At 35.9% G+C, this 12,537-nt stretch overlaps 1 protein-coding gene and 1 long non-coding RNA gene across 4 annotated transcripts; one reads left to right on the top strand and one right to left on the bottom strand.

Moving 5' to 3' along the window:
* Nucleotides 1-197: 197 nt before the first annotated feature.
* Nucleotides 198-1,953, top strand: LOC114518522. Its single transcript, XR_003686494.1, has 6 exons — nt 198-255; nt 351-426; nt 885-911; nt 1,400-1,495; nt 1,706-1,759; nt 1,862-1,953. It is a non-coding gene; the product is annotated as an uncharacterized LOC114518522 (long non-coding RNA).
* LOC114518509 (ephrin type-B receptor 2-like) lies at nt 1,886-11,051 on the bottom strand. Of its 3 annotated transcripts, XM_028538526.1 has the most exons (17): nt 10,929-11,051; nt 9,814-9,984; nt 7,412-7,497; nt 6,842-6,912; nt 6,000-6,675; nt 5,700-5,855; nt 5,282-5,629; nt 5,079-5,190; nt 4,945-4,994; nt 4,554-4,685; nt 4,396-4,475; nt 4,137-4,242; nt 3,999-4,060; nt 3,780-3,878; nt 3,303-3,569; nt 3,059-3,103; nt 1,886-2,942 (listed from the first exon to the last, which is right to left on the bottom strand). In XM_028538526.1, the coding sequence occupies exons 3-17, from the start codon at nt 7,479-7,481 to the stop codon at nt 2,562-2,564; spliced, it is 2,655 nt and encodes an 884-aa protein (XP_028394327.1). In that variant the 5' UTR covers nt 7,482-7,497; nt 9,814-9,984; nt 10,929-11,051; the 3' UTR covers nt 1,886-2,561. The 3 variants fall into 3 exon arrangements, with proteins under 3 accessions (XP_028394327.1, XP_028394326.1, XP_028394328.1); XM_028538525.1 differs by lacking the exon at nt 10,929-11,051 and having other exon boundaries at nt 9,814-10,226; XM_028538527.1 differs by lacking the exon at nt 10,929-11,051 and having other exon boundaries at nt 7,412-7,551; nt 9,814-10,226.
* Nucleotides 11,052-12,537: the final 1,486 nt, after the last annotated feature.

Consider the following 12,537-nt stretch of genomic DNA (forward strand, 5'->3'; position numbering starts at 1 on the left):
GTCAATATCGGAGTGTTTCCGAGTGCGAAACCTTTAACTTTGAACTATACCTTCTCCCCACCGTTTAAAAATCTTTTCCCTGCATTGCAACTTGTGTATATTTGCTTTCCATTTGAGCTTTGTCAGGGGGGATATTCAACAGTTAACCAAAATCTATATAAAACGACAGTGTGTTAAGGAACATAACTATTCATTTTATGAAATCGTTTGCGTAAAGAACTCCGAGAAAAGCGATCAAAAAGAAAAGCCAATTTGGTAAGTAGTACTCTATCGGTAGCATTTAGACTCATTAGAAACTGACCAGTCTATTTTGTGACTTATATTAAATCCATTACATCATTCTTTTGTAGGCCTGAAAATGAAGATATTTTCTCTATGTTCCATGGTTTTCTCCATCTTGATGATAATCTGTGCGAGTCAAGTCAAGTATACCTTTTTAATAATAACGTTTTGCTGATTATGTTTCGTACACAAAATGTAATAATGAATTAGTAAGAACATCCACTGCGCAAGGTTTCACTAAAAACGTGACCTCTTTTTAAAGAAGCTGTGAGACATTTGATGAAATTTTCGTTTTATAAGACCTCATACACATCACTGTTAGAAGCACTGGCGCTTCCCCTCTTTACAAACTGATCATACATACATACATCAGTAATCAGTCTTTTAAAATAATAGTTGACTGCAACTTTATGTTTTCCCCGAGTATCATAGACAACAATGCTTGTGTTACTGACAATGCAGTGAAGCGGTTAACAGAAGCCATCCAAAACAATTGCGCAGCATTGTTTTATCCGGTTCATTTAGCTTGCCAAAGATGTGTACAGCCTGTTTCGTCCCTGTAAAGAAAAGCCTTTAAAACTTATTTCTTATTGTGATTTCAGCTCTTGGTGGACCGGGGGGAGACGAAGGTATGTAAACCTGTCAATTCTTAGCTATGATTCATAATGACTGTATTAACATGCTTGACGAGACTATGTGAAGACCTGGACTGAAATGTTTACGAGACCTGGCCAGGCCTAGTCTTGATCAACTATCGTACAGGGCCCGGATTACTTTGCCAGGCCATTTACGTTTACTCTGCACGGGAAAGGCTAGAGAAATCCCTGGATGACATACGTAAACACAACTGTAACGATAACCGAACAATACTTGAATATTATATACTTATATATACATGCACAACAGAAACATGACAACAGAAACATACATGACATACTTGATAATGCCCGATTTGGACAAATATACATATATAGATTATATTACCACCATTTCACAATCTAGTGGTTGGATGAATTCTTTCTCACATTGTAAATTCAACACAGTAAAAAAACATAAAACGGAGTCGCCTTGACGATCTTCACAACTAATGAGCTTATATTACGTCCATATATTGCAGGCCGCCGCCTCAGCAATCGTATTATTACGGGCAAAAGCAAGTTAGAGTCGGACAACGGCCATGGGGTGCCGGATACAGTGGAATTAAACAAACTACGTACGTGAAAACAAAAATAGCGTAGAGTTCACTTTTCACTTATTATCACTTATCTTGACTGCCATTAAAGCTGTGAATGCTGTAATGTCTTCAGTAGTTTGTATTTATCGTTATACATACTAAAAACCTAGGATAAGAGCGGTAAGCTTAGAAAAAAATGACCATGCAAACACATTCGATACTTATTCTTCAACAACGTTCATCTTTCAGATTTAGACAGAGGTCCTATCGTCCTTATTACTGAAAGGTCGCAGCTGTGAGCTGGTATTAAACTATACGTGTTTTTTTACCAAACAGAGTACAGTTTCCATTCTTTCGTACATGTATGAAATCTTTTCTGGTTTTTGAATATGTTTTTCTTTCTAGAATGCTGCAGCGGCCGTGGATGCACCAGAATCAAAATATAAAACGGTCATGAAATATATTTAGCATAGAATTTAATCATAATAACATCATATTATATAGAAGAACAGTTTGTAAACGTGATCAATGTAAAGGTTATCTGCAATTTCAACTTTCTTAATAAATACTTTTATTTTCAACATTCTATAGATGCATTTTATGCATCAATCCTAGATATCATTCATCTCTCAAAAGGTGTATATTTGATGATATTTTCGCGCCGTCTATTCCAACGAAAAGAAAAGATACTTTGACTAAAAACTACTTATGTTCTTCTAGGAAAAACCATAGTTCACCACACACCATCATACAGTGTTTGTAGTTCTGAACGAATGAACGCAAGTGACATTCTACAAATCTAGCTACAAATATGCGCACTTGCATTGTACTATAATTATATAGTTTTTCGCAGCATAAATTAGGTAAAATGTTTACGACTGTTTGCACGCTAATGAATTTCCTTCATCATGGGTACACTCGATGAAAGCGTTTGAGGAGAAATCGTTCCAGTACTTCATCAAGTCAACTGACCTGAGATGAAAACTGAACTACTCAGGATGCAGTCAAACGCCCGGATGCGTGCTGGCTAAAAAATGACCGTATATGAGGCTGGAAAAGGGTCATCACCCTTCGTTCGAGTAACGAAAGATATGTAAACGCTTTCTTAAACTTCCAACGAAATTTCTTTCTTTAGTGGCTGCTTTCCACCTTTCTTTTTCCCTTGCAAGTTTCTGATTCCTTTCAGTATTTTATTCCGATGCCCGACCAAACTTATCCCCATTTCCTTCAGAGCATCCTCTTTGATCTCATATAGCTCACAAGGTCTGTGATATCCCGCACTTATGAAGCTACTTGCATACTCTCCCATCTTAATTGACTCCAGCCACTCACGCAGAGCCGCTGACAGGTCAACTTCGCCTTCCATGGTTTTGGGCAACTGGATCCAACCATCAAGAACGACATTTAATTCAGTGAAATTTGGTCTTTCAATGCGTTCGGCTTTCCAGCATTGCAACATGAGGTCATGGATGCCTTTTGGACAGTTCTAAATCGTAAATGAAGTTTTTAAAACCATGACAGGCAATTAAGGCCCCTTTATATATCATAATTGATTTGCATTGAAGCATGCATGAATAAGCATGAAGTTAAATTGTCACTTACAAGTGGAGCTGGGAGTCTAAATCCATTATCAACTTCTTCCATAACCTAATCGTAAATTTGGATCACAAATTAAGATTTGGAAGATAAATTTAGCCGCAATTTCGGAAGAGAGTTCTTCACGTTCTAGTTGCGAAGAAATGAACTTATTCCTTGTCCTCGTTTCTGTAAATGTGAAGTTGAAGTTTGAAGATTCCCATTGGGGTCTATGGACGATATGATGTACTTACTTAATCCTTTAACTCACCCTAAAGTTGTCCCACTCCCAGTAAGGTCTTTCAGCAAACGACATAATCTCCCAAAGTAGAATACCAAAGCTCCAAACATCACTTGCAGAGGAGAATTTCCGATATTTCGTTGCCTCCGGGGCCGTCCATCGTATGGGAATTTTACCTCCCGTGGTGGCATACTCCCCCCGTGAAGAGTCGGTCGCTTCAAGCTCACGTGACAAACCAAAATCAGAAACTTTACAAATCAAACTTCCATCAACCAAAACATTTCGGGCAGCGAGATCCTAGTAGTGTTGTTAAGGATGGAATATTCAGAATTATGATGTGTTGACGTGCCCTGAGAGATGTCGCGTGCCGAACTTATAATGTTAATAAGCTTTGATTTGTTTGAGTTTTTTTGCAGTTGAGTATAGTAGGCACTTGATAACACTCGATAACAGAAAAAGGCCTCAGTTTTTTGCAAAAACGAGACAGTTAAAGAAGCAGATGCATACCCTATGAACAAAATTCATCCCAGCAAGATATTCCATTCCTACAGCAACTCCCTTAGCCATCGTAACCAACTCTATATGCGACAATCTCCCGTCGTTGGCCTAAAAACATGTTGTATCAGAATATCATTTCTTATTACAAGGCAGCATGCTAATGTTAAGCATATGTATGAGTAATATGACAAAAAATCTATATCATATCAAAGCCAAGTCAAGGTATACCTTTAGAAAGTTATCTAATGATCCATTGGACATAAATTCAATTACAATCATCCACGGTCTATCTGTTATCAACGTTATAAAATATGATTAGTCGTGAAATTGTGAAACAAATTTTCGTTCGACCATCACAAAACTTACATTTAGTGACAACGCCAACCAGTTTGACAACATTAGCGCAATCAAATTGACCCATGACCGATGCCTCAAGTAAAAAATCTTTTTCACTCTTTGCTGTTGCGTCTTTCTAAAATTGATCATGAAATACATGCATGTGAAATATGTTTCACGTGAAGTATAGGTACAGTAAGTCAAGATACTTGATGTGAAGTATACTTTACTATAATCAACCCAAATCTACTTTGGCTGAGAGGAATGTTGATTGTGAATCTTTTCATACCTTCAGTGTTTTCACCGCTACTGGAATCTTTTTCCCGTCTTCCACTGACATTGAGCCTTTGTAAACGTCACCAAATTCACCTGTAAACATGTTGAGGAGTAAAATGAAGAGAATTCAAGATGATAAACGATGGCAAAAATAGCTTTCTTAATTCTAACCTCCACCAATCAACATCTCCAGGTACAAAAGCGATGCATCAATTTCTTCCGCAAACTCGCAGATCGCGTCTTCTGGTTTATCATAATTTGACGGGTCTACGTACATCTTCCGTCCCGTTGTTGGTAACTCAACTTGAAACATAAATGAATTTATAGTATAGCAGCCTTTTAAACAAAATAAACAAACCTGGCTAGGTCTAAATCAAAAAGAGTCGGCTGCACGTAACCAGTTTCTCACGCAATATTGCGGCAAAAACGCCGACATTTAAACAACAAATTATAATCTATAAAATGTTTAACATTCCTTTGGAAATCCTCCCTCATTTTAGCCTAGTGATGGATTTATATTATAGCCAGTGCTATTTATTGTTATATTCTTTCGTTCACTTACCACCACCGGCTAAAAGTCCCTGGAATAAGCCACTCTTTTCTTTACGTTTTCTGAAATATCAAAGTTAATTTTCTATATAGTTTTCATATGTACATGCTATCCTTTTACAACACAAGGAAACTTTCGATGATTACCTCAGGCAAAAAGCGAAAAGGAACGCAACAAGAAGTAGTGTTAAACATCCAACACATACGATTATAACCACAAAAGTGAGACGGTTGTTATCTCCTTTCTCTTTCGATTCAACTAAAAAGACAATTTTACATGATTATTCATGCATTGAATTGGCCAAAATATTTTCATCTATTAAGGATCAAGGCCAAAAAAGGAGTTTTACCTGTGGATTCAAAAGGAAATGGTTTACTTGCGACGAAAGTCCATTTATCTCTGGGAATAACTTTGTTCAAACTGTTCTTTGGATAAATTCTAAACTCATAAGTCATGCCTTCAACCAAACCAGATACAACAGTATGCGTTTCCGTCAAGTTGTATTGTTTAGGAGTGTACGTTAACTCGGCACAGCTTTTGTTACAGATGGTTTTGTTACAAACAAAGCAGAATATATCATAAAAAACTGTTTCAATGACCCCACTGTTGTTTACTGGAGGTACCCACGTTATATTTACACGATTACTCCTATCGTTGATTACTTTAACAATCGGTTCTTCATCGAGTTTAATTGGAGCTGAAAGCAGGATATGGCGAGTGATATTTTTTTAAAAAAATCCTTCAACAGATATTATAAACTAGCTTACCATAGCATCTTGATGGCATTTTAGAGTCAAAATCTTTGGGATGGTTGTAATATCCAGATTTACAAATGCATGTTGTGCGGTTATCCAGCGTGTTTTCAGGACAAGGCATACATTTCTCGTTTGAGACCTCCTTCTTGTACCGTCCGGATTTACAAGCTGAATAAAATAAAGTTAAACATCAGTCAAACTGTCATCCGACAACAATCTACCAGTAGTAAATGGATGTGGAGTAGTTTAGAGCACAAAGATTTGAAATACCAAATAATATTGCAACTGTGCAACATATAAATAAAAACTCACGAGAACAACCATGGTCTTCTGTTGGTTCGTATCCTCTATCACACAGACAACTTATATTCTTTTCAGTACTCCAAGATCCATTGCTGTAGCAATATGCTTTCAAATCACCCATGTGCGAACTCCGACGCGAATTGAGAGAACAATTTCCAAACACTACCTTGGTTCCGTTTTGAGGAGACAATGTTTTCTTAAACATAACACTTTTTATGAATGTCTCTTCACAAATATAGTAATAAACCTTTATCCGTATTACACTGCCACAACCACCCCTAGATTTGATACCAAACGTAATGTCGCGAAATTCCTTAAAGTTTAAAGTGAATGTCGTATTTACTCGATCCATACTTGTTGTGTTTCCGGTGATGTTACCAAGGAAAGTAAAATGTTCGTCAAAAAATGCTTTAGCTTTTTGTTTCTCTTTCTTATCACCGGTTGCTTTCGTGTCTACTTGAATTTCGGGTTCCCCGGTGCCGTTGTATTTGAACAGCTCAAATCCATCTTTGAAACAAACTCCATTTTGGACTTCACATTCCTCCATTTGCGATTCAATTTCGATATAAAGTTTCACATCAGGCAAGCTTTGGTTGCTTGTTAAGGTTTTAGTCAGAAGCCATAATTCTAGCTCTTCCCCGCCTGCACATGTATGATAACCATATTTTTTTTTTTCATACTGGAACTACATCAGAACAAATTCAAATTCAAAAGAAATATAAAAGAATTTTAATTCCCTTAGTGTAGGAGGTACTAAGGCCTCATATGGCTAAACTTTCATTACGATAGTTATAACATGTAAAGAGCGAGACCCAGAGAAAGATTTTTTCAATTCAGAATTATTTTTTTACCGCTTGGCCAGTTCCATTCACTAAGTACGCTTTTTTGAACCAGAATTTCTTCAATGTTGCATCTTTGATAACTGAAGTTAAAGAACCATGAAATTAATAGAAACAAAAACCAAAAACATTATTACAAGAACAAATATATCACACTCGCATCCTTCATCGTCGATCATGAGACGTTTTTAATGTTATCAGGGACAGGGAATAAATAATTGGTCGTTTGGAATATAGGCCTGAGTCTCGTTCTCGACTCTCTAACTATTATTGCCAATGAAAGGGTTATTTACTTTTCACCTGCAGAAATAACCTTCACGATCGATATCTTCTCTTGCACTTAAGAACATTTACATACATGCAGTAGCAATGAGAATTAGTTTTTACATATTTGGTACGTTTATTTATATTTGATTCCCTGATGTTAAAAATCTTCACAGCCTTTCAATAACTACAAAATTTGACCCTTTCCGAAAGCAATTCAAATGCAATAGCCAATGTTATCGTGGCAAAAAATTCATGTCACCATGCCTAACGGTAAACTCAAATAATACATAAATATATAATTCAATGATTATATACCTTCTTGAGAGCTTGTTACTTGGAATAAAGAAAGGCAGAAACAAATAGAGGCCACAAGCGACAAAACCATAGTTCTTTCAGAGTATCTATCAGTCAAAGAGAAACACCACGCATACAGTATATTATTACGAAGACTTCGCCTGAAATAATAACATTATTCACGAAATAAGGAACTTTTTATATTAAACGAGTTAATCAATATGCCACGAGTCATAACATATTATTTTCACTTGTCTCGGGAAAGGCCTGTCAAGGGTTACAGTTACAGTACTTTTACGGCACAATCTACTCGAACTGAGTCCTTACTGTGACATAGTGTCTAGTCTAGTCTATAGACCGGAGTATAATCTGGAATATTCAGATATTCATATTTCACTTTCAAACCTCCCACAGAACAGGGAACTTCCTGGAGGACAAGGATCTTGTGACGGTCTCAATGAGCCAACATCTATCAAGCGGTCTTAAAATATACTTTATGATAGGAAAAACTGCACGCAACCCCTATATTGTATACAATATTTTATACGAGAATTCGGAATTGAGTCTACTAATAGATTTAAACGTTTTGTATTACTGGATGATGTTATTAATTTCATCCAAAAATTTTTTTTAAAGAATAAGATGCCATATATATTGATATTGTTTACTGCCAGCAACCTTTGTTGAGAACGTATTAAACGAAAATGTAAAATGCTATCAGTCGGGAACAACAATAGTTAGTAATAAGTGACACCTGTTACGTACACAACCTACAAGCTGAAACTTGTAAGACATTTCTCATGCATATAATTAAATGTTATTTAAATATAATGAAAATAATGTCATATAAAAATAAATGTCAATTCCTTTTTTACTAATATATACCATGGCGTTTATAATAGTTTTCACTATTTAACTATGAAGTATTCTCAGATGCAAATGCAAACGCATTTATCATGAAAGTATTTTCGATTGTCACTTGGCAACTTTTTTAGTTTCGCAAAGCATCACGGTAAACCGTAGCCGCGATGCCGCGTTTCAATGAAACAAAAATGAAAAGGAAATGTGACGATGATATGCCTCATTGTTCAATACCTGTTGCTCTCTCTGAAGAATACTTTACAATTCAATTTTGTTTGTAGTTTTTTAAATTAAACTAACCGCATTCCGACTTCTGTATGTATACAATTTACCGAGTAAACGTTCCGACAGAACTTAAAGTAATATATCCTGTGGCAAACACAAACATTGCTTTCGAAAACATTTCATTAGAATGACAACCTTTTATGCATGACCTTCACGTCATTGCCCTAGTCTTGTTTACTAAACGATATTTCGGCGATTCTGCATGAACGTGGCAAGCTTTTACTTCAACCAAATAAGACAAAAATCGTAACATTATTGTCTATAGACTATAGTTCCTTTAGTATATAAAGTTCTTTTAAAGATTCCATGTATGTTTGTGTATGATTATTTTCACGTACATTTTCTTTATTCTTTCCATTGGCATTGTAAAGCCTATTTTACTAATTTCAAAGCAATATCTAATACAATGATTTCGATCACTTTTGATGCATATGAAATGCCATTCATGAGAGCACATATATTGTTTGTCTTCAAGTGCTGTGCAATCTTATCAAGATAACAAAACAGTGAAAACACACATCTAAAAGTAGTGTCTCAGGTATGAAAGATAAGCAATTGCAGCCAGGGAAACATTCACTTTCAAATTTAGGTTTTTTAACTAATCGTTTCAATCGAATTGTTGTGACAAGCAGTTTGTGCTATCATTTAAAATATTCAAGTTTTCTCCGACGGGCTTCATTTTGCAAAATGCTACAAATTCTGTAGTCACCTCTAAATATAGTCTTATAGATACGGTACAATGTTAAAACAAGTTCATATGCAAATATATATACATTTCATTGAAGCAAAAAATATATGCTTGGATCTAATGTCTTATAGATCTAGATTTGACTGAAGTGAAGGACCGGCGTAACAATTCCGGCATACAACTATATATATTGAGCTATTGAGGGAATGTCAAACCTCTAATCTAGCTGTAACACATGTTTTGCTATAGCTTATATCTCTATAAATTATAGGACTTAGTTACTAGCCGTTTTAAAGCCAGTAAGCTTAAGTAGCTTTGGGGGTATTCCAATGTTTTTCTAATACTTTGTCTTGGGTAATATTTTGAACTATACTCCGGCTTGTCTTAAAAGCGAATATCATCACTTATATAACGCTAACATACGTACTTCTATAATATCGTATAGAACTACTGAAACAATCGATTGTGTTCATATTCCTTATTTGACTATATATTGAATTATATAGCCGGGCAAACTAAATGATCATTTCATATATATTTAATCGGTTAGAAGAGGTAATTAGCTCATTTATAGCTTAAACAAACATACCTTTGCTAGAAATGAGTAAATTTCCACCAGCTGTGGCGTTCAAAGACAACGAATTTCCAACCGCAAGCCAACAAACATCGACAATGAATATAATATATATAAATATATATGCCACAGATGTAGTCTTCGCTTCAGCAAGTTTCCTTTTCGCAATCCAAAAAAGATCCTCCACTATTCGCGATAATAAGATGTATGAAAACTCTCCGTCACAAACAAAGGTCGGTGTATAGATGAATCTTGCTAAGTTTACTCTAAACTTAGCAGTGTTTACAGCTTTGGTACTTAATATTAAAATATGTTAATGTTATGTCTAATGACTCGTCGAAAGAGTGGGCAAAACTTTGCCGAAGGTGCGTCTTGTATGCAATCGACAGGAAACTGATAAACACAATAAAGAGTTCAATAGAACCGAGATAAGACGCGTTTTCATGCCATTATCCTGAGTAAGCCTGATATAAATGACTAGGTATAAACAAAGATATAAAACAAAAGCGGCTAGCTTTCTTTTGAAAATTAAAAACAAAAGCAATGACAATGTTGAAAAGAAAGATATGATATTCGGTATCAAACAGAGACTACCGGTGATGTATATAAAATATATAATAGCAGGAAATAATTTTATATATACTTTATACGAATTAATGAATTTAAATTAAGAGGCATATATTCGGATATTTGAAAGAATAAGTTTTTGTTTTTTCTAATCGAATTAATAAATCGACTAAGTTGTGATTTCTGGGTGTCGTCCGTTAAAACGTACACTGATTCCCGTCAAGTTTAACAGTTAAAGTATATTTGGATATATTTCTTTAAGTGTTAAAAAGCACACCACTGACATCAGTATATGTTCAACTCGTACACTCACATTTTTTTCATGATATTTATAGCAAGTACGACTGTCAAAGATGTTGTTAATGTTGTCATGCAGTAATTTTGTTGAGGATCATGTGATGACTTTATATCAAACATGATATTATGATGACAATGATATGCTGAAGGAAATACATCATCGTCAACAAATGCCTTCAGTATGTAACTAGGACACCTTTGTGGGAGCGGATACACAAAAATTTCTCCAAACAAAGGTTGAACCTTGTTAACTTCGTGACACTTACACTCTCTGCTGAAGTGGATGACCAAGTAGGGAAGGAACTTTGTACTTAACCATGGCAGCTTGTAAGGGCTGACGCGATGATCAACCGCTTTCGTCTATGATTGGTAACTACATGTTCAGAGGTTTGAAAGATTACAACAATACTAACAACAGAACAATTATTTTACTGGTTGATATCAAGAGAATGAAACTGAACCCTAGCTTCCGGCAATGTTTTTGGAGACTTTCATAACTACAGTAACTGAGCCTTCAACCTGGAATGTATTGGCACGAGATCTTTCATGACGTTTATATAAAGAGATTTTTTAAACTTTTTTACTCAATTTTTTTCTCTCTGTCTGTTCTTCATGATTTCAGATAGACTGTATATCATGCTGGTAAAAGGAGATTTAAAGTCTAGAATACTGATATTGTACAAGGTAGTTTATTTTCATATGCAAATATTCCTAATAATACCTGGCAAGTTTCCGAGAGCGTTCATGCCGAGACTTTTAGACGGAGATACCTGACAAATAAGCATATTTAGACCCACACGTATTCGGATATTTTTAAAAACGGAGGATTTTTTTTCTCCGTTTTTAAAAAAATTCGCGTCCACTCGAAGCGTATTCGAATCGTTTTCGCCCATCCACACGTAAACGCTAAAACGAAGGAAATTTGAGGCGACAGGCATAGCTCAAGCCAGCGCATTTCCAAATAATATGAGCGCTTCCAAACGATCGCAGGCCTCTAATGCCAATAAACAATCTCTGTGCAGGCTTAGCATAGAAACATGAAGCTGAATGCATGCTATTAGACTTGAGTTTATATGAAATAGGTAAAAACCAAGCTATTTTGGTTCACCATCTTGAAGAGATACAAAACACGTGCCGTTAATTGCCTGTTTTAGACTGGATCCGATTATCAACGTTCATCGAATTCGAGCCCCGTTTTCACCCGTCCACACGTAAACACGAAAACTCGGTTACGTGTGGACGCAAGACCGAAATGGACGCAAGGCCAAAAACCTCCGTTTTTAAAAATATTCGGATACATGTGGATAGGGCATTATATGCCCGCGCGTGACTCCAGCTTTGAAAAGGAATTATTGGCAATATCAAGAAAGTGCTGTTCGAATGCCAAATATATTTCACATACCTACTCGTTTTCAAGAGGGAAGTACTTTGCTTCTGGAAGAAACAAAACGAGGAATGTCTAAAGTTCACGCCCTAGCACAGTTGCCATGTAAGTGTTTATTTACCGCAAAATTGCGAAGATGATAGAATTCAAACTATCCTGTATTGAATTCAATATGGATTAGCTATATTATTGCATGCGTATCTCTTTCATTTGAACGCTAATTTCCGGACTGCGGTTTGGCTGATGACGTTACGTTATCGCCCTGCGTCAACAGCACAAACCATGGCCAGCGGTATCTCGAGGATCCCAAGATTGATTGATATATAACACAATCAATAAGGATTGAAGGCAAGTGGGAACATTATGCACTGACAAAGAAACTGGGAATCAGTCTGCGACATAAACCAACCACAAAGTCCTTGAAACTCCTCCAAATACACCCACGATTTGCCCGAGACTTGTCACATAATTACTATTCTCTGAAGTCTCCC

The sequence above is a fragment of the Dendronephthya gigantea genome, unplaced genomic scaffold, assembly GCF_004324835.1.
Source record: "Dendronephthya gigantea isolate DGI-Jeju-01 unplaced genomic scaffold, DenGig_1.0 000010F, whole genome shotgun sequence".
Lineage (NCBI taxonomy): Eukaryota > Metazoa > Cnidaria > Anthozoa > Malacalcyonacea > Nephtheidae > Dendronephthya > Dendronephthya gigantea.

Bases quoted from the DNA above. Each gene is read 5' to 3' on its own strand.
- LOC114518509 (XM_028538526.1), bottom strand. From the start codon at position 7,481: ATGGTTTTGTCGCTTGTGGCCTCTATTTGTTTCTGCCTTTCTTTATTC. The intron at 3,879-3,998 runs GTATACCTTGAC...ACATGTTTTTAG, and splicing joins CATTAGATAACTTTCTAAAG to GCCAACGACGGGAGATTGTC. The intron at 3,570-3,779 runs GTATGCATCTGC...CAACACTACTAG, and splicing joins GGATGAATTTTGTTCATAGG to GATCTCGCTGCCCGAAATGT.